The sequence below is a fragment of the Petaurus breviceps genome, unplaced genomic scaffold, assembly GCF_028583685.1.
Source record: "Petaurus breviceps papuanus isolate PSGF00001 unplaced genomic scaffold, PetGlider_PUasm1.0 90763, whole genome shotgun sequence".
NCBI lineage: Eukaryota > Metazoa > Chordata > Mammalia > Diprotodontia > Petauridae > Petaurus > Petaurus breviceps.
The window spans coordinates 7,557,518-7,581,509 of NW_027187340.1; the positions used below are offsets into that span (position 1 = coordinate 7,557,518).

Below are 23,992 nucleotides of genomic sequence, written 5' to 3' on the forward strand. Positions count from 1 at the left end.
TCACAGAGGGAGAGAGAGAGAGAGAGAGAGAGAGAGAGAGAGAGAGAGAGAGTTGTAAGTGATTGTTTGCATTTGGCATTGATCAGTGTTCTGCAGGGTTGAAATTTCCAAAATACATTATAATAACACAGGAACCCACTTCAAAGAGAACATGCCAAAACAATTCAATGATCTGATAAAGTCTATGAAAATGTCATGAAAAAATTATTTTCAAACAGGTTTTCTTTATTTCAAGTTCTACATAGCGTTTTCCATTTTCACATTTTAAATTCATAATTACTCATGCCTTGACATGCCTTAAACACCAAGAAGAACACATACAGAACAGCAATGCGCAAGCTAAAATGAATATTTTTCTTTATTGTTTCTCAAGGACTGAACACTTGAATGCAAGAGTAAGTCATATTTGGAAGGAACATGCATTTGCCAACCTGTCACGTTTAGGTGAATTAAATATTCTGCACTTGTACATACCACTCTGTTTTGAACCGACTTTCAATAATTTTAAACTGCAATGGCCAACATTATTACAAGGAACAACATTCAGGCTCCTTAACTACAAACAGGTTACAGGGCCACGTTTCTTAAGAAGCAGGTGCACCCTTTATAACACAAAAGGGTTGCAAGTCTCCTCCTTCCTTTATTAATGGGCTCTGGGGGGAGTTTCTCAAGAAGGGCTGACTGATACAATGGCACAAGTTTTCAATCATGTCTTCACAGGCCACAACATCTGGATAGCAGTTTCTACTCCTTTGTCAGTTCCTTGTGGTCTTTAGGATGGGTTTAGTGACAAACTTGATGTTTTCTTTGAAGATTCCATTTTTGCTTCTCTGGTTGTTTTAATATGAGATTCTTTGAGTGTTTTAAAGCTTTTAGTATTTGAACCAAGGGTAACTTTTGTAACTGCTCTGTCTTGCGATTCCTTAGCTAGGTAGGAATAAAGTTGGGAAAAGGATTAGATTTGCTATGTTTGTAGGAATAAAACATATATACTGTATTTTGAAATGTATGAAGTCATTAGTATGAAAAAGAAATGCCAATTTCATTAGTCCTAAAGCCAAGAATATGACTTATGTGATTATCAAACATATAAGGACTCTATTCATATAATGACTTATACAAATATACTTTATGTATTCCTATTTGAACTTAGATGATTATTAAATTCCTTGTGCTGAGCAAGGAGATTATGATGTATTTTTTTAAAGAAGAATTTCTATGCCATATTAGGGCCAGATAAAGCCCAACTTTATTTCCTAGAATTAGAAAAATTTGATTTCACAGAGGTCCTAAATGTTGATTATGTTGCTGAGACCAGGAATTCTGGATTTTCTGAGCACGATCTCTCAAGAACGGTTGGATAGTGTGATGAACAGAAGCTGAAAGGTTCTTCTCCAGGGACCTCACAAAGTTCTCAGGACTGGTCCACTATGGGGAGCTTGTGCAATGAGGTACTAGTCACAAATGAATGGCTAGGACTTTAAGCAAGTAGAAGAATACCATTTTGTTGCTCAGGATCTCCAAAAACGCATGAAGATTGTGTGTAACTGAGTTCTGAATTTAAAACCTAGCCCTATTTACAGCCCTATTAAATAAGTTGAGTTAGGTGGTAGTCACGAAATGCTTTGATGTTACTTATTACCATTCACTGGAAGCTATACAATTCAAAAAACAGTGATCATGGTAGTCCTATGAATGGCATGTAGCCATCAACTTCAGATGAGCAGTGTATCCATATAGCTGTGGCTGATGGGTTAGACCAGCAGCTACCAAGATCAAAGGAAATAAGGAGTCAATTTTCTGCATGGAATGTCTTGGTTAAAATACATAGCTAGACCCTAAGTATCTGACCTATAGGATCGAGTTAAAAAAGATAAATTGTTGTGGAGTAGATGTCTAGAATTTGCTATATAATGAAAAGGAATATGAACACTAATTAACCTCATTCTCTTGACCTTGCATGGAGGGGAGGACTGAGCTAAAGGTGAAGCCAAAGAGAAAGATGTCCCAAGATAAGAGAAACACAGAGGATTATGGTCCAATTACATTTGTTCACTATTTCAGATGTAGAGCCTCGAGAGAGAGTATAGCAAGGATAAAAGAGACCATAGTGGTCCAGAATTTGTCTAGAAGCTTAGTTTCTTCTTCCCATAAGTCATTTTGTCAATCCTCTTTGGAAATGGCTCACCAAAGTGTCTTTGCCTGAAAACCCACATTTCAGACATCTAGAGAATGATTTCTCTCCTTTAAATTCACATTTGAAGAGAAGATTGCAGGGGCATGAGGTGGTTTTAATTTCCAGCACAAGATTTCTCAGCATCCTTCCAGAAACAAAGATTGTAGTATTTTTTTCTATGTTTTCCTCCAAAATTTAGTGTACTACAGAGTTAGATGAGTTGAACGTTTACAAGTAAGGCTAAACTACTCAATACTCCTATTTCTTTCTTGCAACAACTTACAGTATCTGGGGAGGAAGAATTTGATGACCATTATGGAATGTGACAACTTGAACTTTCTAAGCCTCGATTTAAAATGTAACTTTTCATAATCATCAATGGCTGAATGAGCACAAGTCATTTATGAATAGAGTACTAATTATAAGGCATTCCAAAATATGTTTTTCTAGATTAAATTTGGGTGGCAGCGAAACTGAATAAGCAACGAGACTGAAATGAAGTAAAGTGAAAGTTAAAATCAAATAACCACCTTCGATGGTTAGTACTGCAGAGGCCGTCTTCTCTCCATAGTTGTTTCGTACAGTACAGCTATACAATCCTTGGTCTACCAGTTGAACATTTTGAATAGTGAGAAGCTGAACATTTCCATTTTGTGACTGCTTCACTCTCCCTGATACTTCCATTTTTACACCTTCGTGGGTCCAAGTTGTACCTGCAGAGGTTCCGTTTTCCACTACACAAACTAATTGAGCAGTGTCTCCACACTTCACGGTCACGTCCTTGAGGTTCAGGAGGATTTGAGGGGTGACATCTCTTGCTTCTTCAAAAGTGTCCCCAGAAACGTGGTCACCCTCTGCGATCTGGGAAATGGATGCAGCTTGGTACAATTCTACATCTTGCACTGATGCAGATTTCGAGACGGAACTTTCTGAAATGCTTTCAAAAACCTGTACCTCATATTCATATGATGATTCTTGAAGTGATTTAATTTCTTTTTTTGATATTTTGGTCTCCTCTTTTGTGAAAAGGGAATCAATGTGAGCTTCTGCTACTGCCTGGGAGTTGGCAGACTCTCTTAGATCTTTCCCAGAACTTTGCCTATCTAGGGCTTGCACTGTATAATCAAGTGATAGAAAAAAAAGAATATTAAGATCTACTGTAGGTTATTGAGCCAAGTTATTAACATAAATGATATGGCATGGGAGATGAGGATGAAAGATTTCACTGTTACTTGGAAACAGCATGCCAGATGCAATATGATCGTGGAAGTCAGAGCCACACACAAAAAGAAAATTCATTCACAACGATGAATGGATGATGGGAGTGCTCATGCGGGTGCCAAAAAATAACTGGTTTCTTCTTTTTGCTGTCACTGAGGTTATCCATAGTGACAGGGAATGTTTTTGTGACACTGTTTGGACACCATTTGACCTCTCCTTCCTAATTTTACAGGGGAAAGCAATCACAGCTGGTTTGAATGTAGGGTATAAAGATTAACTACTCCACATCCCACTCTGAGGCTCATTTGTCTTCTTTAGCCACTTAGAAAAGTTGAATGAATAATTAAGTAAGTTGGAGCCTAGCAGAATAATTGCCCTTTTGCAAATGCCCAGAACAGACAATTTGGCAAAGGGTTTAAATGCATATGTTATACATTGCAAAGAGAAAGCAAAGGTGCCTGCCAGTTACAGCTGTTACTTTATTAGTGAATTTGCCACAACATGGGACATAACAAATAACACGAAACATGGTTAGTTAACAGTGGGAATGTATGCTGTGCAGCAAAGTAAAAGCCTTGGAGAGAAAACAAAAGAAATGAGCTTTACCTTCCGCAGTCACTGTAAGCGTAGCTGTACAAGTTGCTTCACCAGCACTATTTCTTGCCTTACAAGAATATTGCCCCTCATGCTCTAAGTAAGCATCAACTATCAGCATTAAAGCCATGCCTGTAGACTCGTCAAAATGGAAAACTATGTCTTTGGTTGGAAGAATTAGCTGCTGGTTATGAAACCACTGGATTTCTGGTTTGGGCATGCCAGAGACCCTCGCATGAAATCTGACTGTCTCCCCGCTGCACACCCGGCAGCTGGAAATTGGCTGGATGAAGATGGGCCTTTGGCCAAGGGATTCCTTCTTAAATGAGACTGATGAAGGGACATGCCATTGGGTGGTTGCTGTTACTTCTTCACCTTTTCTAAATCCTGAAAAGAAGCATGTCAACTTTTAATGATGTTGCCCTGAACTAAAACGGATGCTTTGCTTTCCTTTTGGTGGCTTGTTCAGTGGGACCAAATTAGCCTACTAAATAGTATATTGCACGTTCCTTTTTTTTTTTTATCTCATTTTCAGGAGTCTTTACATTTAATGGAGAATCTAATAATGAGCTATCATGCAGTCCAAATGTAATGCCTGGAACTTCTATACTGCCTGATGTCACAGAGCTAATTGCTTGGAAGACCAGTTATTCCCATTTTCCAGGTAAGTAAACTGAGACATAAGCAGGCTAAGTGACTTCAACATAAAAGTCAGGAAGTCGGTAATGGAGCACAAACTGGAGGACATAAAACCAGTGCTTAATTCATTTCCCCAGTGGTTCCTTATCTGAAAAATCACTTTAAATTCGTTATTTTGAAAATGTGAAGAAGGAAAAAAAGAACAAAGGTAAATTTTCTTGGAAATGGCCATTTACCCCCTTAAGAGCATCCTTTCTCAGGGGTATCACTTAATTTTCTTCCACCAGATAGTTGAAGGCATATAGTAGTAGCCTGGATAATTTAGTGGAATCAGTGGGGATTGTCTCTGGGCTTTTGCCCCATCTTCCCCAGCTGTAAGATGACGGGGTTAGATAATAGAATTTGTAAAGTTCCTTCTCTAACAAACATAGATCAGGTGCTCTCAGCCAACACAAAAGCCAGCAACAGAGACAGATTCAGCGTGTGTTGGGGGGATTAAGAGGACAACACCCACCTTGACATAAAAACCCACATTCCTGCAGTCTCTGATTTTCTAATATGGTGATATTACAACTCTAGATTGCTACATTCCTTTGGGTGATTTTAAAAGAATCTGTATGCCTACCTCCCAGGATGGACATGAGACTTAACGAAATAATAGGTGTAAAGTACCTTGCACAATTGTGTTCATTCGAGGTCTATAATTATTATCAACATAAAGGAATTCTTGTCTTTCTGTTATAACTATATACCTACTCTAACTCTGAAGTACTTCTGTTTTCAGCTTATAAGCCTTCTGGATTAGAAATTATTAAAGTACTATAGGAAGTAAGCAACTACGATGTTCCAGGCATTGTGTTAGGAACTTTACAAGTATCAGCTCATTTGATTCTCACAAGAACCCTGGGAGGTAGGTCTTATTATTATCTCCATTTTACAGAAAGGGAAATTGAGGCAGGCAGAGAGCAAAGTGACTGGCTTTACCAGTCACACAACTGGCAAGAGTCTGAGGCTGGATTTGAACTCATGTATACTAACATTTTTTTACAGTTAGTATTGGTATCCTCCATAGGAGCAACTATAGTTCCAGATAGCTAGAACACTGGGTTGAATTCCTCACTGAACCACTAATATCATAAACTGTCCATTGTCATTTCAAGTTGACATTTTGATCATTTTAGCATAAGTTCCTTTTTATTTTTTGAGGGCAATTGGGGTTAAGTGACTTGCCCAAGGTCACATGGCTAGTTTTTTGTGTTAAGTGTCTGAGGCTGAATTTGAACTCAGGTCCTCCTGACTCCAGGGCCAGTGCTCCACTCACTGCACCACCTAGCCACCCCTTTAGCATAAATTCTTAACCTGAGGTCCATCAACTTATTTAAAATTTTTTTTTGGTAACTGTATTTCAATTCATGCTATACGCCTCCTAATAGAGAGACAGTGGATTCAGCGCAGAGATTGAGAAGTTTTTTTTGGACATGGCTAATGTGAGAATATTTTGATTGATTATATATGTTTATAACAGGGCTTTTGTTTTTCTTTCTCAGCAGCAGGGAAATAAGGCAGATATTTGCTGCTCAAAATATTTTAGTTATAAAGATTATTTTATTTAAACTACCTTAATACTATACCTCAATAGCTTAAACTAATTTTAGTTTTTAAACTGTTATATTTCCACATAAATTATTTTCTTTTCTGATCTTATGTATTTTACTTTCTGTCTTTAAAAGCATTCTGAGAATAGGATCATAGACTTCACAAGACTGCCACGGGGGTCTAGGGCACAAAAAAGGCTGGAGGATTTTAGAGAAAATTCTGACTTTATGGAATTTTAGAGAAATTTCTTGTTGGAGATAAAAATTTCAATTAAAATGACATTTGTTTAATTTTAGTTATGAACATAAAGTCAGAGGGCTAGGACCATTAAAAAAATTTGAACAGCAACTCAGAGGCCTAAGTGGATTAAAATAAATATATGTTAGCTACTACAATATTCCATATTGGGAGGGTTTATGAATTCATTTATAAGCAAGCAAGAGAGTATTCTAAATTAGAACAAAAGTAGTATTTTCATAGTAATAATCGAATTTACGTCTTCAAAAGACAGGTAGATAAAGCAGTTGTTATTGTTACTATGACAATGTCTAAACACAAAAAAATTCAGTAATTACTTTCATGAAAGAATAATGTCAACTCACTGCAATTACAATTTCCATCATTATTGTTATTGTGATCATGAATGATGATGAAGATTGGCTTTTCTTGCCTAACAAAATAATTGTTTTTTCCTCATTTTCTCTGCCCTTTGATATATCTGGTCAAGGAGCGTCACAGCAATACAATGTTGAACAGATCATCACAGCCAATAGAATACTATCTAAGACACTCTGGGGTAGGGTGGGAAAGTGAGAAATAGATGATTTTGCAGGATGTTGGCATGTGAGAAAATTAGTTGAATTAGATATCAACAGATGACCAGTGGTGGTTTGTAGTACGGTTATTGTCTTTATGGGATTAGATTATAAATAGAAATAGATTTTTTTTTGTTGTTATAATACTGTACCTTCCAGTCTCAAGTTTGCTGTACTTGACACTTGGCCTACAGCATTACTAGCGACAAATGTATAATTTCCTTCATCCTCTGGAAAAGCTTCTGCAATTTCCAGCTGGTATGTGTCTTCAAACTGAGTCATTTTAAAGAAACGAGACGGCTTGATTGCCTTGTCTTTGCTGTACCAAGTAATCTTCAGATCTGCAAAATAAAAAAACAGAACATTTGAAATGAAAGAAAAAAACCAGTGGATACATTTTATCTGAAAACATAATTTTACATTAGTTAAATTATGGTTTATTTATTTAAATTACATGATTCCAATTCATTCAGTCTTTCATACATTTGACCAACATTTATTACACACTTACTATGAGGCAATGTGTGGAGGAGACAAAAAAAAGGTAAAAAGACATCCTCTGCTCTCAAGGAGCTCATGGTCTAATGGCATTATCATCTTTTACATTTGTCAAACAGATGCTGAGATGCTGTAGACAAATTTATATATTTAACTTCTGAGTGATATAATGTGGATAGAGGGTTATGAAAATCCTCTGCTACCTAGGGGCTATGTGACACTGTGTAAGTCATTTGTCCTTTAAGGGCCCTGGGCAACTACCTAAGACTATATGCTGTGGAGAAGGTTCCAATTGCCATTGGTAGAAAGAGTTCCTCATCTGGGAGTTCCCTATGCCCATGAAATAAAAAGGATAATTACTATCCTTGGATATTATATCCAAAGGCCAGGTTTATATGTTACAAAGGTATTGGTAGGTTACACTATTTTCTCAGCAAATTAACAATCAACCTGTGCCCCTCTAGATTTTTCTGTTCTTTTGTAAGAAAGAACTTATAAAGATGGTTACTTGGCTCTCTAATTGGTCATGTAGATTATGCCAGGTTTGATCTTTGTATACTCTGCACCTACATTAGCAGAGTAGGTGCTTAATAAATATTTATTGGATTTCATTGATAGCTTAAAATTTTTTTTTGAGAACTGAGACCCCAGGACAGCAGCCACTAGGTAAAAAAAGAAAGCCACAAAAAATGAAGCTAACTGAGCAATATAAATGGTTTCCCCTGTATGGTATCCCAACTCTGTATAAATCTTAGCCTTCGCAGGCTTTCTGTACAGGAACCATTCTATAAGAAAGTTATGATGACACATTCAGAGCAATCTGTTTATGTTTATTTATTTAATAGACTGAAAGTACTGTTGCTGTTGCAGTGAGTTGCTAGTGCTTAGAAGTTAATAGCTACCCTATACTACTATTTCCAATTTATAATAACATTACAGAGCTGAACTTCGGACTTATTAAACAATTCTGTAATCTTCTGACTAGCTTTTTAATAAGTTATGGAAGTGCTTATTTTATTCCATAAATTAAAAATAAAATTAAAATATATCTTTGTGTTTTGTGTAATTGATAGGTATACATTCATAGAGGAAAAGGAAAAAAAAAGGAGAAAGCTAACTCCCTAATGTTAACAGACCTTCAAGGAGATAGAATATAGGATCTCTTTTTGGTACTCAGGTAAACAGTCTTCTCTTTTAATGACCACCACTGGTATGATCAATATATTGATTCATTTTTTTTCCAGGATGCTGACAGAATTGGACCGGGTCATTCACAGCTTTTCTTTACTCTGTGATTACTAGCATATGGATAGTGGCCCCAGGTAGACTTCCCCAAGACACTATGAGATATGTAAAGCTGATGGCCTTGGAAGCAACCCCAATATCTCTATCATTGCCTCTCTCTGCTCCTTCTTTTCATTATCCACCTTCAGCTACATAATTTTTTCTAATCCTTATTTCCGTTGGATGCAAGATTAGCCCCGAGGTCAACATAGCATTGTATGTGGAAGAGATGTGTGGCAGCTGCCACAATTGTAAAAAACAGAAATAAAGTCCTCTTTAAACCATAAAGTAATAAACAAATGTTAGGAGTTACTATTGTTACTGTTACTCATTAGTATTGTGCTGATAGGTTTTTTTAACTACTCAAAAACAAGTAGGCTGAACTCCTGTCTGTCTGTCTATCTGTCCCCCAAACATGGCTGGTGCTTTCCCTTCTCTCTGACTGCTCAATCTGGAATACCTTTGCTCTCACCTTCTCTGCCAACCTTCCAAAGCCCAACTCAAATGCTACCTTCTCCATGAAGCCTTTGCCGACACCTTTAGACAGTGACACATTTTTCACCTTAGTCATCTCATGGTGCTTGGTTTTAGAGCTAGCCAATACACATTATTTTACATTGTAGCTTTTTCCTTTATTAGACTTTAAGCTTAATGAGGGCAGAGACCATGTCTTCACTGCAGGTTGTATCCTCCCCAGCCTAACACACAATGCTCTGTACAAAGTAGGCATTTAGAAATGTTTACTGAATTTAACTGTCCCCATTTTCTGATTCTTGAAGTGTACTGGGAAAGGGGGTATTCTGTTAAAATTCATTATTCCAATTTATTTTTTTTTATAAAACCTTAAATTTGTTATTGTAACTATTGTGATAATGCAATCAATAATGCAAGATACCTATTTTGATATAGAAAAAACAAAAACCAATAATTAAAAGACATCTTAACTGAATTATGAAACTAAAGTCTGACACAAAGGCTTAGATAGAACAAATGGCTTATGGAATGAAAAACTGAATTTTGTTACATATAGGCACTGTAGAAATAATTATAATGGGTCCAACTAAAAATATTTGTTACCAAGTGCAACTTTTCTTTAGTTTTCTTTTACACACCACACTCTTGAAATATAGGGAAAGTCTTCCAATGGATACATATGGTACTAGGTCAAAACTAATGAAACTTTAAAAAACAGTTTTATCATAACTTTTAGTTAAAAAGAATGTAATTTTAGTATTTTGTCACTAGGTGGCACCAAAGACCACACATGATACATTTCAGGGCCTAGCTTTTTCCCCAGGTGGCTAAAATTTTCACAGTTTTTAAGCATTCAATCTAATGAAATTCCAAGTATTAGGTAATTCCGTGTGACTCCTGCTTTTTCTAATAGACTGAAAGTACTGTTGCTGTTGCAGTGAGTTGCTAGTGCTTAGAAGTTAATAGCTACCCTATACTACTATTTCCAATTTATCCTGTCCTATCTTCTTTATACACAGTTGTTTGCACATTGTTTCCCCCATTGGAGTGTGAGCTCCTTAAAAGCAGGAGCAGGTTTTTTTGCCTTTCTCTGTATCCCCAGAACTTAGCACAGCACCTTCGTAGGTGCTTAATAAATGCTTGTCCAATAGCAGTTAGTTCTGATTTTTGGTCGTTTTTTTTTTTGAGGGGGGGAAGGCAGGACATTTGGGGTTAAGTGACTTGATCAAGGTCACAGAGCTAGTTAAGTGTCAAGTGTCTGAGGCTGGATTTGAACTCAGGTTCTCCTGATTCCAGAGCTGGTGCTCTATTCACTGCACCACCTAGCCACCCCACTAGTGGTTAGTTCTGAAGAGGGATTGCATTGTGAAAACTAGGATAGTGGGAAGAATGAACGTTATATGTATGTGCATGTGCATGTGCATGTGTATATGTACATATAAAAACAAATATATATAACATATATGATATACATTATATAACATATATGTGCACATGTATATACGAATAAATACACATACATGTGTATATGTATTGCATATATAATACACACCCACATATATACCTTGCTAGCTATTGAAATTAGCTTTTAGAGTGAATTTTAAATTTGGTCATATTAAAAAAAGGATTTGATATTGAAATATGTATACCTGTAGATAGGCATTTGAACTGTATACAAGTCTGTCTGCTCAAACATTAAAAATGCTCATAAGATTTAAATTTACTCTATCAGAATGACAGATTATGCATTTTTCTATTTCCTATGCCCCTTCAAATTGTATACTTTGCCAAAAAATGACCTTCAGTTTTGCTTTGTTTTGTTTTTTTACCCTCTCAAAGACAAAGACAAAATCAAAATAAGGGTAAATATTATGGCTATAGAAATTGAACAACTGAGAGACCTTTAGACTCTCCACTTGGTAGTAACCCATTCTATCCATTTTCTAGAAGAGGACACTGAGACCCAGATTTTTGAAGTGACTTGCCCAAGGTCATATAGCTAGTGTACAGTTCTAATTTTCATGAAAATCTTTTCCAAAGAAATTTCAATGAAAAAAAAACACTTTGAATAATTCACAAATTTAAGCTTTAAAATGGTTTTCATTATTTTAATTTCATTTTATTATTGTATTTGTTATTATAATTAAGAAATATATTGCCAAGTTAATTATTGATAGTAATATGTTTTTAAGTGTTAATAGCTTCACTAGCTCTGTGACAGCCATGGTTTCCTCCTCTGTAAAATGGGGATCATAACAGCATCTACATCACAGCATGGTTGGAAGAATCAAATAATGAGTGTTTTTTAAGTGTCTGTTTGTTTGCAAAACATACAGATATAAAATGCAAGTTATTATCAATTACAGGCAAAAACATAGCTAATAGTTGTTTTCCTGATCTACCTATAACTTCAGTCTGCTGATAAAATTGCAATTCTACTACATATTAAATTTTTTTAATTTATAGGATAAAACAAGCATTTCCATAACATAATAAAAAAGATGATTGCCCAGGAAACTGCAACTCTACTATGTACAACTTACTATTTTATTTAAATATACAACAAAGTTAACATGCAAAATTTTCTTCCCTCCCCCAACCCTGTCAAGCTGACAAGACTTTAAAAAAAAGCTATTAGCAAGACAAATGTCAAGTTTCCTCTGATTTGTGATATGCACAATAAACGCAATGGGAATACATCCAGGTTTTGAGAATTCTGATATAGGCATATCAAAATGAATTTCTCAGTTTGAATGCACTCCTTCTGAGCCTTGTTTAAAAGGGTGCTTATCACACATCAGAGGCAAGCTGACATTTGCTTTTGCTAATAGCCTCCTTGTTCAGCCTGCATACAATTCAGTTGTTTTCCCCTTTAATGAAAGACTTTTAATGTTTTTCCCCAAGTAAGTTTGTGTAGATGGATTATTCTACCCCTCTTATCATAGCTAGAAAGACAGAGAAAATGTGCCACAGTAGATAGAATGCTGGGTTGGGAATCAGGAAAACTTCAGTTGAAAACCAACCACTGACAATTTCTAGCTAAGTGACTGTATCTCAAGCAACTTCTCAGGATTTACTATACTAAGTCATGTATGCCTATGACCTGTTTACATGAAGACATTTACTCATATTTACAGTCCTCTGTATACTTGTGAGAGGAGAAAGGTAGAGATAGCACAACGAATTCCCTTTGGGGCAAAGTTTTGCTGATACCACTTTTTTGTTGTTTGTTAGTTTCAGTTGTACCTGACTCTTCGTGGCCCCATTTAGGGTTTTCTTGGCAAAGATACTGGAATGGTTTGCCATTTCCTTCTCCAGATCACTCTACAGATGAGGAAACTGAGGCAAACAGGGTCACGTGACTTGCTGTAATGGTAATGGGAGTTTGAAGATCTCCCCGGCCCCTTGATAGGCTTAAGTGAATTTGAGGACCTTCCCTGATTTGAAAATATACTCTGCCCCCTAATAGGCAGCCTGTGCTCATGTGGAGCCTGTGGTGGGAGGCTTGTTTTTCAGGAAGGCACAACTTTTTCTACTTTGTAGTCAAGTGGGTCATGAGGGTTATGATGTTCTCTGACCTTGGAGAAGGATATATATATATATATACACCTCTGAGACAAGGTTTTGCTTTGGGGCACACTCATGGGAAGAGTTGTGTGATTTGGCTAGATGAGACTCTGGGCAGCCATTGAGCAAAACTCCCCCTCCCCCCCACCACCAGTTTTGAAAACCCAGATGCTGGTGCTTCTCTCTCTGGTGACTTAATGTTCAAAAAAGATAATAACCCCTGGCCCAATCTGGAAAAGGAAAACAAAAGTAACAACTTCTTTGAGTTTAAGTATCAGACAACATGAATAAAAAAATAGAAGTCTATTTTTCTAAACATACCTGTTCCAGACACTCGGCACTGAAAGCGGGCTGGCCTTCCTTCAGAAGTCACAATGTCCCTAAGTGGGGTGATGATGGCAGGAGGATACACAGGCATTTCCTGGTCAGGAGATACAACTTCCGGAACTAAAGAGAGAAACCCAAGAAAGTTATGATGGTTAGATGGCCTCTTGACCTTCCCAGAACCTACAAGCACACTCTGCTTGACTGTAGATGTCCTCCAGAAGAGTTGGCTAAACTAATCAATTTTGGCAAATTGAACCATAATTTTTTAATTGATTTAAGGAACCTCAAAATCAGCCCTCATTTGTATTGTTCCAGAGGTGAAAGGCGAGGTGCATCATACCTTCCACTGTCAGGGAAGCAGAAGTAGCAGCATTTCCATAGTCATTCTTGGCTTCACAGGTGTAGACAGCGGCATCTTCTGGGAAGGCCTCAATCAACAAGAGAGTGTACTCTTGCCCATCATGAAGAAATTTGCACTTGAAGCCAGTAGAAAGCAATTGTTCCTCTTTGTACCAGGAAATTTTGGGCTGAGGTCGGCCCGATATCACGGCACAGAAGCGGGCAGGCTTGCCAGACTGCACTGTGGTGGGCTGGAGCTCCTGCAAGATTTGGGGTGGCTCTGGAGCTGTAAGGAAATCAATGAAAAAACAACCTCATTAAAGAGTGCTTAGGGACATGATGAATACGCCCAAAGGGTGCTGAATAAAACGTAATAGGCAGCTCCCTAGTGCAGTGGATACAGTATTCTGGGCCTGGAGTCAGGAAGACCTGATCTCAGGTACTTATTAGCTGTGTGACCTCAGCAAGTCATTTAACTGCTATTTGCCTCAGTTTCCCCAACTGTAAAATGAGAATAACAATAGCACTCATCTCCCCAGGGTTATGAAGACCAAGTGAGATAACATAGAGAAAGCATGCCTGACATATGGTAGGTGTTTAATAAATGCTTGCTCCTTACCATCCCCTTACCCTCTGAGTTCAAATCCTCCCTCAGATACGTATTAGCCTGGCAAATTACTTAACCTCTGACAACCTCTGTTTCCTCATCTGTAACTGTGAGCAGTTGAGTGACCCATAGCCATAGTGTTTTTATGATATAAATGCCTCACTATGATATAAATGCCATTTACTCTTATCAAATGCCCAAAGACACAACTTGCGTCTTATGGGCTACCTTAAAAGTCTTTCTGCATTTCCCTTGGTTTCAGAACCTTGTCTTATTTGTTGTGGCAGGAAGAAAGGAAAAACTTTTGGTATCTGGAATAGAGCTTCAGAGAATCAAACCCAGTTCTCCTGATCCCAGCTTCTGATAGAATGTAAACACCTGGAGGGCAGGACCCTTTTCATTTCATTTTTGTCTCTGCATTGTCAAAGGCTGGCACATTGTTCAGAATTGCAGCTGGTTGATAAGCGTCTCTTTTATGGGACAAGATTGTGGAATGGTAAAGATGGAAAGGAATTCAGAGATGATACATATAGTCCAGTCCCATCCGTTTATAAATGGGGAAACTCCAGGCTCACCTTGCAGAAAGTAGGTGCTCAGTGAATGTTTATTGAATGAACACATGACTGGTGGAGAGTATTATCTACATGTTGTGAATGGAAATCAAATATGTAGATAAAACATAGGGGCTAAAGAAAATATATTCTACCTATTCTTAATTAATAGGAACTAATTAATTCATGGAATTTGTTGTTGTTCAGTAGTTTCAGTCATGCCCAATTCTTCATGACCTCATTTAGTGTTTTCTTGGCAAAGAACTATGGTTTTCCATTTCTTTCTCCAGCTCATTTTACAAATGAGGAAACTGAAATAAACAGGGTTAAGTGACTTGCACAAGATCACACAACTAGTAAGTGTACGAGGTTGGATTTGAACTCAGATCTTCCTGACTCCAGGCCCAGAGTTGCCCCAATTCATGTAACGCAAGACTGGAAAAAACAATAGCTAGTCTCGTTTTTACCACTGCAGTAATGAATGATCAATTATCTGTGCCTCAGTTCTTTTCACCTCTAAAATGGACATAATAACAACTGGATACTATGATAATTCAAATCTCAGAATACATTGGAAACTGGTGCCTTTCCTCATTCTCTAGGCCCTTCCAGGGAAGTCTGTTTAGTTTGATATAGCCTGAAATGAGACAAGGATGTTGTTTAGGGCTTCTTTCATACCTCACTTAGTGGCATAGTAGATAGAACAATGGATGTGCAATTAAGAAAACATGAATTCAAATCCCATGTTAGACATTTATTAGCTGTGTTAACTACCTCGGTTTCCTTACCAGTAAAATGGGAATATAGTAATCTCTACCTGACATGGTTGTGGTGAGAATCAAGTGAGAGACTGTATGTAAAACCACCCTGAAGTGCTTTGTAAATGTCAGCAATTATTATTCTCTCTGCCTCATTTTGAGGCCAATCAGATTCAAAACAGGTCTGTTCTGGGGCTTGGAAAGATCACAACGATTTAATGGAATTTTCATCTGTGTTGTCACAAATTCATGAACCAGCCAACCTACTAAATGCTATCCTTTATGCTTAGTGGGATAAAAATCATGAGTGCCCCAGAAAGATTCTCCTCCCACTGGAGCCCACATATTGGAAACCAGATACTGAGAGACTTTCCTGATACACTGACCACAGGGGTAGGCTGGAGTCAGCCCCAACCAGCTTATAAGAGTTGACAGTTTCATTTTCACCTTGAGCATTTATACCTCAGATATCCACAAATGCTACTAATCAGAGATTGATTTCTTGTTTGTGTCGATTATCTAGACCTAAGAACATGATGGAGAAAATGTGAATAAAGCTGATTAAACTTTAAAACATGTTGAGAATACATTTAGTGAGCTAATTTTATGTTTACCAGCACATTCCTGGCTATGGGCTGATCAGATGCCCATAGTACCAATATAAACTCCTAGGATGCTGGTCTAGGGTGCTTAATCCTAAAGTCAATATGATGTATGTGGAGGTTCTTACAGAGTGTTCTCAGTACTGCAGGCTGACTAAAAATGCTCCCAGTCACTATGTGCTCTCTAGGGCTGACATTGATTCTTTACTTTCCATCTGCCCTAAATTTTAACACTAATAAAATTCAGGAAAAGTGCAATGGCACACATATGTAAGCATTGAGTTGTTTTGAAAAAGGAGGGGAGAGAAAAATAAATATTTGTACTGTAGACAAAAGAATATTGAATCAGAGCTGCCCACAGATCTTTCAAAATGTCATCAATAACACAATTTCAGTGCTTAAGCCTAGGTCAAAAAGGTGTGCTTTAGACTCCATACACACCATTGACGTAGAGAGTTACGGAACTTCTGTTTCTTCCTGCCACAAAAGTATATTCTCCGGCATCACTTTGTCTGGTTTCACTAATAAACATCCGGTGGATTCTTCTCTCTACTACATATTGGTGTCGTTCTTGAATCTGAAAGTTGATTTCAATGCCATCCTTATACCAGTGGGCATCAACATCATCTTCATTGACCTCGAACTCAACAACGGCACGCTGCTTCTCAATGACCTGTGATGAGGACAAATGATAGGAAAATCAAGGAGCCCATCTTCAATCAGCTTGCTTCTTTCTGGATTTACACTATTGAAGAGTATGGGGCATTTATACTTGACCAAGTTATTAGTCATCATCCTTGCTTGCCTTATTGGATGGATGATGGGCATCTATACTTAATAAAAATCAGAATGAAGTCTTGTTTCTGGGAGATGGTAACATCATTATCAGAGCACTAATTTGCTCCTGGAGTGAAGAAAGAAGAGGAAAGCTGGCCTTATTAGACTATCTTCTCTTCTTTATAATAAAACAATCCAAGTCTTACTCAAAGGTGGCTTAATGGAAAGATTTCTGGATTAGCTGCAGAAGACTTCAAATTGACTTTTAGCTGGGTCATTTATTACTTTGATGATTTGCGTCAGGTGCCCTCTCTAAAACTTAAGTTACTCATGTATAACATGAATGTAACAAATGCTGGAGTTATCATCAGGAAATATTGTGCGAATAAAGGAAAACTATGACCACGACTTCTGTCTTTTGAAAATAACTTTTCATAACTAAGGTGCCATGTAGAAGGACTGGCATTGTGCAGAGAACAAAGGTATTTGTTCAGTATCCTTTCTGCTGAATCATAGAAGGGATACTGAACAAGGGAGAAAAACACGATGAAGGTAAAGAGAGATAGGACTAATTTAGACCCCAAGTCTAATAGGAAGTTTCCCAAATGTGAAGACTCCTCTGTGCAAAGGGAGAACTTCCAGGGAAAAGCCACCTTGTCCTACATGGCAGTCTGATCACATGTGATCCTACTGGCTGCTTTAAAAAAGAATTCAAGTGAAATTCTTGCTCCCACTGAGTGGCAAGTGGTCATTTACAAGGCAGTGAAGCTTCTCCAGCTGCTTCATTACAAAATCTAACCAGTTGCTGTGAACAACCCAACACTTAAGATGAAGGAACACTATGTCTGAATTAGCATTTTTACAAGAGTTTAAAACAATAGGAATCAGTTATTCTTCACAAGATTCTTATTAAATGAAAAATTATTGGTCTTCCTTCTGCCCACACACCAGAAAACTGTTAACAGCTGCTGGTCCTCAATTTGTCTCATATTTACTTTTTAGACACCCTTCTGCAATGAAAGGCTTTTTGAGTACATTAAACATGAAGCACCCAGAGATTTCATATTACACACATGTATTGAGCTTTAATACAGTACCTGAACCTCCTTGCGAATGCTACGGATGCGAACATCTCGACCCTCAACAAAGAGGTTAGCAGTGGACATGTTACCTCCAGCCACAACAGTATACTGTCCAGCATCAGACATGCGTGTGGAAGGAATGAGAAGGCGGTGAACGTATTTCTCTTTCTGTATGTTCATTCTGAAGAAGGAAATAGAAATTGTGTGTGATTAGGTAGCAATAAAAAGATAATTGGGAATTATAGGGGTCATGGGTGTTAGAAGAGACCTCAGAGATCACCAAGTCCATGCTCCTCATTTTAGAAGCAAGGAAATTGCCATCTAGAGGTTAAATGACTTGGTCAAGGTCATAAAGATAAAAAGTACCACACTTAGGCTATAAACTTGCACTATATCCCACAATGGGTTTGAGGTTCAAATGAATTTTTTTCATTTTTATATTCTTAGCACTTAGCACAGTACTTTTTACACCATAAGTGCTCAATAGATTTTTATTGAATTGAGTTGAATTGTATGAGGCTTATAAATTATAAAGCATTAATATGAATATCACTTTATTATTTTTAAAATCAGAATTATAGATTTTATTAAGTTTAGGGACGTAGAACTGGAATGGTCCTTTGAGATTATCTTGTCCAATCTCAATATTTTACTGGGGAGGAAACTGAGACCCAGAGAGATTAAGGAACATGCTAAAAAGGTTAGCCAGAATATGAAGTCTGGTTGTCTTATTCCAAATCTAATGCTTTTTCCACAGCACCATTAGAGGAACAGAAGGAAGGAAGGAAGGGAGGGAGGAAGGGAGGGATGGAGGGGGGAGGAAGGAAGGAAGGGAGGGGGAGAGGAAGAGAGGCAGGGGGAAGGAGGGAGAAGGGGGAAGGGAGGAAGGAAAGAAAGAAGGAAGGAAGGGGGGAGGAAGGGAGGGAGGGAAGAAGGAAGGAAGGAAGGGAGGAAGGAAAAGAGGAAGGAAGGAAGGAAAGAAACATTTATTAAATGTCTTCTATGTTTAAGTACTTGACATGCATCATTTGACTTTCCTAAACCTGGATTATTATTATCCCTATTATATGTTGAGGAAAATGAGGCAGACAGAGGATTAGTAACCAAGGTAACACAATTATGAAGTGTCTGAGGCTAGATTTGAACTTAGGTCTTTCTCTCTGACTCAAGGCTTAGCACTTTGACCATTGTACCACCTAGCTGTTTTATTATTATTATTTCCACGAGTTGTAGGAAATACTACTATTATCTTAATGATATGAAAGGACTTTTTGAATTGTGGATTATCAGAGTCTCAGGGGGATCAAAATTCCAATTGATCCAAATGACAATGGAAAGATATATGGTGAATATGAGGTCAAGCACATTACTAATGGTAACTTTCACATAAGAAGCAGTTAAAAGGATGTCATCAAAGGTATGTCTGATCAGCTGGTTCAGTCAGATAGCAAGACTGAGAGATGACAGACTGACAGCCAGCATCATAGCTGAAAGGCACCTCAGAAACCAACTATCCCAACCTCCTCATTTTATAAATGAGGAAACTGAGTCAAGGAGAGGTTAAGTTACTTGTCCAAAGTCACACAGGTCATAAACATCAGAGGTGGGATATGAACCCACGTATTTTGAGCTCTTTTCACTGTACTACACTGCCTCATATTTTAACCACAGTATATTAAAATAACAAGAAAAAAGACTCTAATGTGCTGGGAAATACTCCTCAGGTAATTTATGGCATTGGATTAAGAATGTGGGGAGGGAATGAACAATGCATTGAGATCATAGACTCATCCAAGTACAGAAAGAAAGATTGCTAGTGACTATTATCAGGAGAAGGTCACCAAGCCCAGAGGATCACCTGTCAGCAATTTGTAGTTCTTGTCCATCTTTCATCCATTGCACAGTGATGTCAGGTTCGGAAATTTCACATTCAAACATGGCTCTTTTCTTCTCAAGAACCTTAATATCCTTAATATGTTTCCTAAATTCAATGTGACGAGCTGGGAAAACACCATGGAAATGTGATTAAGGATTTTGCATAGTACCTTTGAAAGATGTGATGATGCTTCTCAACTATCCCAATTGTAAAAGATTACCTTCCACATAAAGGGTAGCTGTTGATGTGGCTTTCCCAGCAACAAATGTATACTCAGCAGCATCTCCGAAATGGACGTTCCTGATGTTCAGGGAGTGTGTGAGCTTCTTGCTTCTCATTTGGCACCTGTCAGTTGATTTAATCTCTACACCATTCTTTAACCATTTGTAAGTAATGCCTTCATAGTTCACAGTTACTTCAAAGGTAATAGTGTCCTTTTCTTCAGCATTGATATCTTTCAACATGGATGTGATCAAGATTGCTAAAAAATGGAAAAAATTCAAACGGTTTTTTCTCAGTAGGTTGTTGGTTATTTCGGGAGAAGAATGAAAGTAAATCTTGGGAAAAACATAGTATGATTGTCTTTCAGCCTAACCAAATTCAAACAACTTTACAGTGGGATTTTAGAATACCTGTGTAGTGTTTGACAAACATGTCAAGATGATAAAAGCCATCATGTTTGGTCTGAAATGCAACAGAGTAGGTGCTCAGTAAAGGCTTTCTGACTGATCAGTTGGAGAGCAAATATGAAGAGAATGGTTGAAAGTAGAATCTAAGATTTCTGAGTGTAGGGACTGTTTTCATTTTTGGTTTTGTCTCTCCAAAGCCTATTACAGTATAGAACCATGTCCTTACTTGACCAGGGTCTGTGAACTTGATTTAATAAGTGTTTCTGTGTAATCCTATATATTTTGTTTTGTACATTTAAAAATATTTTTCTGAAAGGGGAAAAATCCATAAGTTTCATCATTCCAAAGGGGCCTATAACACAAAAAAAGTTTAGAATCTCTGGTGTAGGTTCATCATAAATGCTTGTTGAATTGAACCGAACTGAGTCAAATTACACTGATTGAATTGAGAACCTTTGAGGTGAGGACTTGTTTTTCTGTTTTGGAAATTTGAGCTATGTGAAAATTATGCCAACTCAGACAACAGCAAGCCAAATAGGCTCACACATAGTAAATTCCTGAGCACCTGTAGAGGGCAATGTCAAGAAACCTGAGGGGACACTTTCCCCTTGACTTACGTGTCACTTTCAGAGTGGCACTGACTTGATCATTTCCACAGACAAAAGTATATTCAGCAGAATCTTCAGTGCTTGTGTTCATGATGATCAACTGGTGAAGCTTTCCTTGAACTACTATTTTAAACTTCTCACTCATTTCAATCTCTACACCATTCTTCAGCCACATGGAAGGGACATTGAAATGGGACACCTCACACTCAAAAGAGGCGGTCTTGGTTTCAGGCACCTGGATGCTTTTCATGGTCTTTGTAATGTGTAAAGCTACAAAAATACAGAGAATGACCCAGTTATTGAAAATTAAAACTGGACCAAAACAAAGTAAGAGATGAAACAGGCCACATCAAGGAAACAAAACACTCACTCTCCACAAAGAGTTTAGCTTTGCACTCAAGTTGTCCAACTACAGCTGTGTATTCTCCAGCATCCGAGGGGGCGATATTCTGCAGCATCAACTTGTGAACCTTCCGCTCAGAGACGAGTCTGTGTTTGTCACTTGGCTTAATCTCCACATTCTTATGGAACCATTTGACAGGCACAGTGTCGTGGGAAACACTCACTTCAAAGGCAACGGTGGCATTTTCCAAGGCGGTCACATCCTTTGGCTTTTTGATGATCTTGACGGCTAAGAAATAAAGTTCAAAACAAGTCAGTGATGGCTTTGGCTTAAGGAGAAGCAATCCACTAACTGGTCTGTGAAGTGTTTCCATGCTGACTTACTTTCCACATGAAGTCTGGCACTGGCTCCCAGCCTCCCAAGCTTAAAGCCATAAACAGACTCATCGACAATAGCACAGTTTTTAATTTTTAGTGTGTAAATGTTTCCCTTCACTGAGATTTCATATTTATCGCTTGGCTGCAGCACAACGCCATTTTTAATCCACTGAACGCCTTTCACATCCGGGTGGGTCAGTTCAACAGTAAAAATGGCATCTTGTGTTTCTGTCACAGTCAAGTTCTTTAGTGTCTTCTTTATTTTGACAGCTGGAAGACAAAGGAATGATTGGTTCAGAAAATGAAAAGTGATCTACTTCCTCATGCAGAAGGCTTGAACTAAAATATCTGGAATCTATTCTATTGTGGGACCATATTGATAAAAAAAAAAACATGACTGTCAAACATTGTGAGATTATTTAATACTTGTTTTTCAAATGCCCCCTAGAGATTATTTATGGAATCTTTGTGTTCCTTGGACCATATAAAGCCTTGAATATAATAAGCATGTAATATTTTGCCATGTATGTAACAATAAACTTTGTTATCTGCACCAATATCAAGGACTGATTGAGGAGTAGGTGGCATAAATAGGAAAAGGGTTTATGAGATAACACTGACTTAACTGACACAAAAAGAAGTAATAAGTGGGGCATCAGGATGTCATCATACCACATACATGATGTTCCATCTTCCTTCTTCCATGTTTCCCATGTGGCATTTAAAGTATGACACAGGAAAAGGGAAACCCTTTACAATGTTTTGTAATGATTGTCTGCAATGATTTTGGCTATGTCAGGTATATGATTAATATACTTAAAGTAGATATACCCCCAAATAGAATGTAATTAAGTACTAAATTAATATTCATTTTTTCATTAAAACATTTATTAAATGCTTACTGAATTCAGAGTACTATAATTGGATCAGGGCAGAGGAAGGAGACACAAAGTGTGGATGCCCTTGTGGAGCTTACCAGTGGGGAATGCAACAATATGGCACATAATGTTATTAAATGATAAGTGCATTTGAGAACTACAAAACAAAGTTCTGTGGAAAGTCCAAGAGGGAAAGTTGTTAGCAACAGGGGAATATCAGGAAAACCATGGGGGCAGTGCTTCTAAAGATATGAATCAAAATGACAAAACCACTTACCTTCAACTTTGAGTTTGGCAGATGTCTTGGAGGTGGCTACTTTGTAAGTGTATTCTGCAATATCATCTAATCTGGTGGCCACGATAATAAGTCTTCTTTTATGATGCTCAGCTTCACTTTTGATGTTATTACTCATTGCTAAAGGTTTGCCATCTTTGAGCCATTCGCCTTCTGAATCTGGGTTGGCGACTTCACATTCAAACACAGCTTCCTGGGATTCAGCTACAGTCTGATCAGTGAGTGGCTTGGAAATAGCACCTCCTATGAAATGATATAAGTACAACTATAAGTGTCTCTTTTGTTTTTAAATTTTTATTAATTAAATTTTTTACTTTTAATCAATTAATTTGAATTTAATAACATTTAATTTGTATTACATTTGATAAAACTTAATTTGTATTATCTAAATTAAACAAAATTTAATTTGCATTCATTAAATTATATTTTTATCTTTAATCAATTAATTTTAATTTAATAAATATTTCGAAGGTCCACTATATAAATTAGTAGGTACTGGGCGGATAAAAAATGAACAGTATGATCTGTGCCTTCCAACAACACAAAGGAGATTAGACATGTACACAAAACTTAATACCAGGTTAACTAGATAAGTACCAAATGAAAGTTACAAAGAATGAGCTATACAGAGAGAAGGGAAATGATTTTTGACTAAGAGCATTAGAGAAGGCTTAAAGGGAGAGACAGCATTGGAGTTGGATCTTGAATGATGGTTGAAATATTAAAGGAGCTACTTGAGGAAAGGAATAGAGGAAAGGGTATTTTGGGGAGTTGGACAAATATGAACAAAGGTAGAAAGTATGAAAAATGTTTTAATGTTTTAAAGTACGTATTTTAAAAAATAAATTATTATTATCTTTTGTTTGCACATCACCTACATTTCCCAATGTCCCCTTATAACATCCCAGGAACCATGTCTTATAATAAAGAACAAGAGGGGAAAAAAGAGTTTAGCAAAAAACAAACATGATAAAAATATTTATATCAGAAATAAAATCATACTGTCCTAGGAAGTTGAGGTGAAAGATTATTTTTTATGTTAAAGGTAAACTCCCTCCTTCCATAAAACAGTTTTTAAA

The 23,992-nt window shown here is 37.3% G+C and overlaps 1 protein-coding gene across 50 annotated transcripts in view; it reads right to left on the reverse strand.

Moving 5' to 3' along the window:
- The window catches only part of TTN (titin), a 324,829-nt gene that overhangs the window by 250,504 nt on the left and 50,333 nt on the right, over positions 1-23,992 (reverse strand). For 49 of the 50 annotated variants that reach the window (XM_069068526.1, XM_069068527.1, XM_069068529.1 and 46 more), the window contains 12 exons: positions 22,896-23,156; positions 21,747-22,010; positions 21,391-21,651; positions 21,030-21,290; positions 20,004-20,264; positions 19,766-19,907; positions 17,923-18,088; positions 16,490-16,721; positions 13,532-13,816; positions 13,186-13,311; positions 7,194-7,382; positions 4,004-4,378 (listed from right to left, as the gene is read on the reverse strand). In XM_069068526.1, coding sequence (XP_068924627.1) covers positions 4,004-4,378; positions 7,194-7,382; positions 13,186-13,311; positions 13,532-13,816; positions 16,490-16,721; positions 17,923-18,088; positions 19,766-19,907; positions 20,004-20,264; positions 21,030-21,290; positions 21,391-21,651; positions 21,747-22,010; positions 22,896-23,156 — 2,823 coding nt within the window. The remainder of the gene's footprint in view (positions 1-4,003; positions 4,379-7,193; positions 7,383-13,185; positions 13,312-13,531; positions 13,817-16,489; positions 16,722-17,922; positions 18,089-19,765; positions 19,908-20,003; positions 20,265-21,029; positions 21,291-21,390; positions 21,652-21,746; positions 22,011-22,895; positions 23,157-23,992) is intronic. The other variant, XM_069068543.1, reaches the window with a different exon arrangement.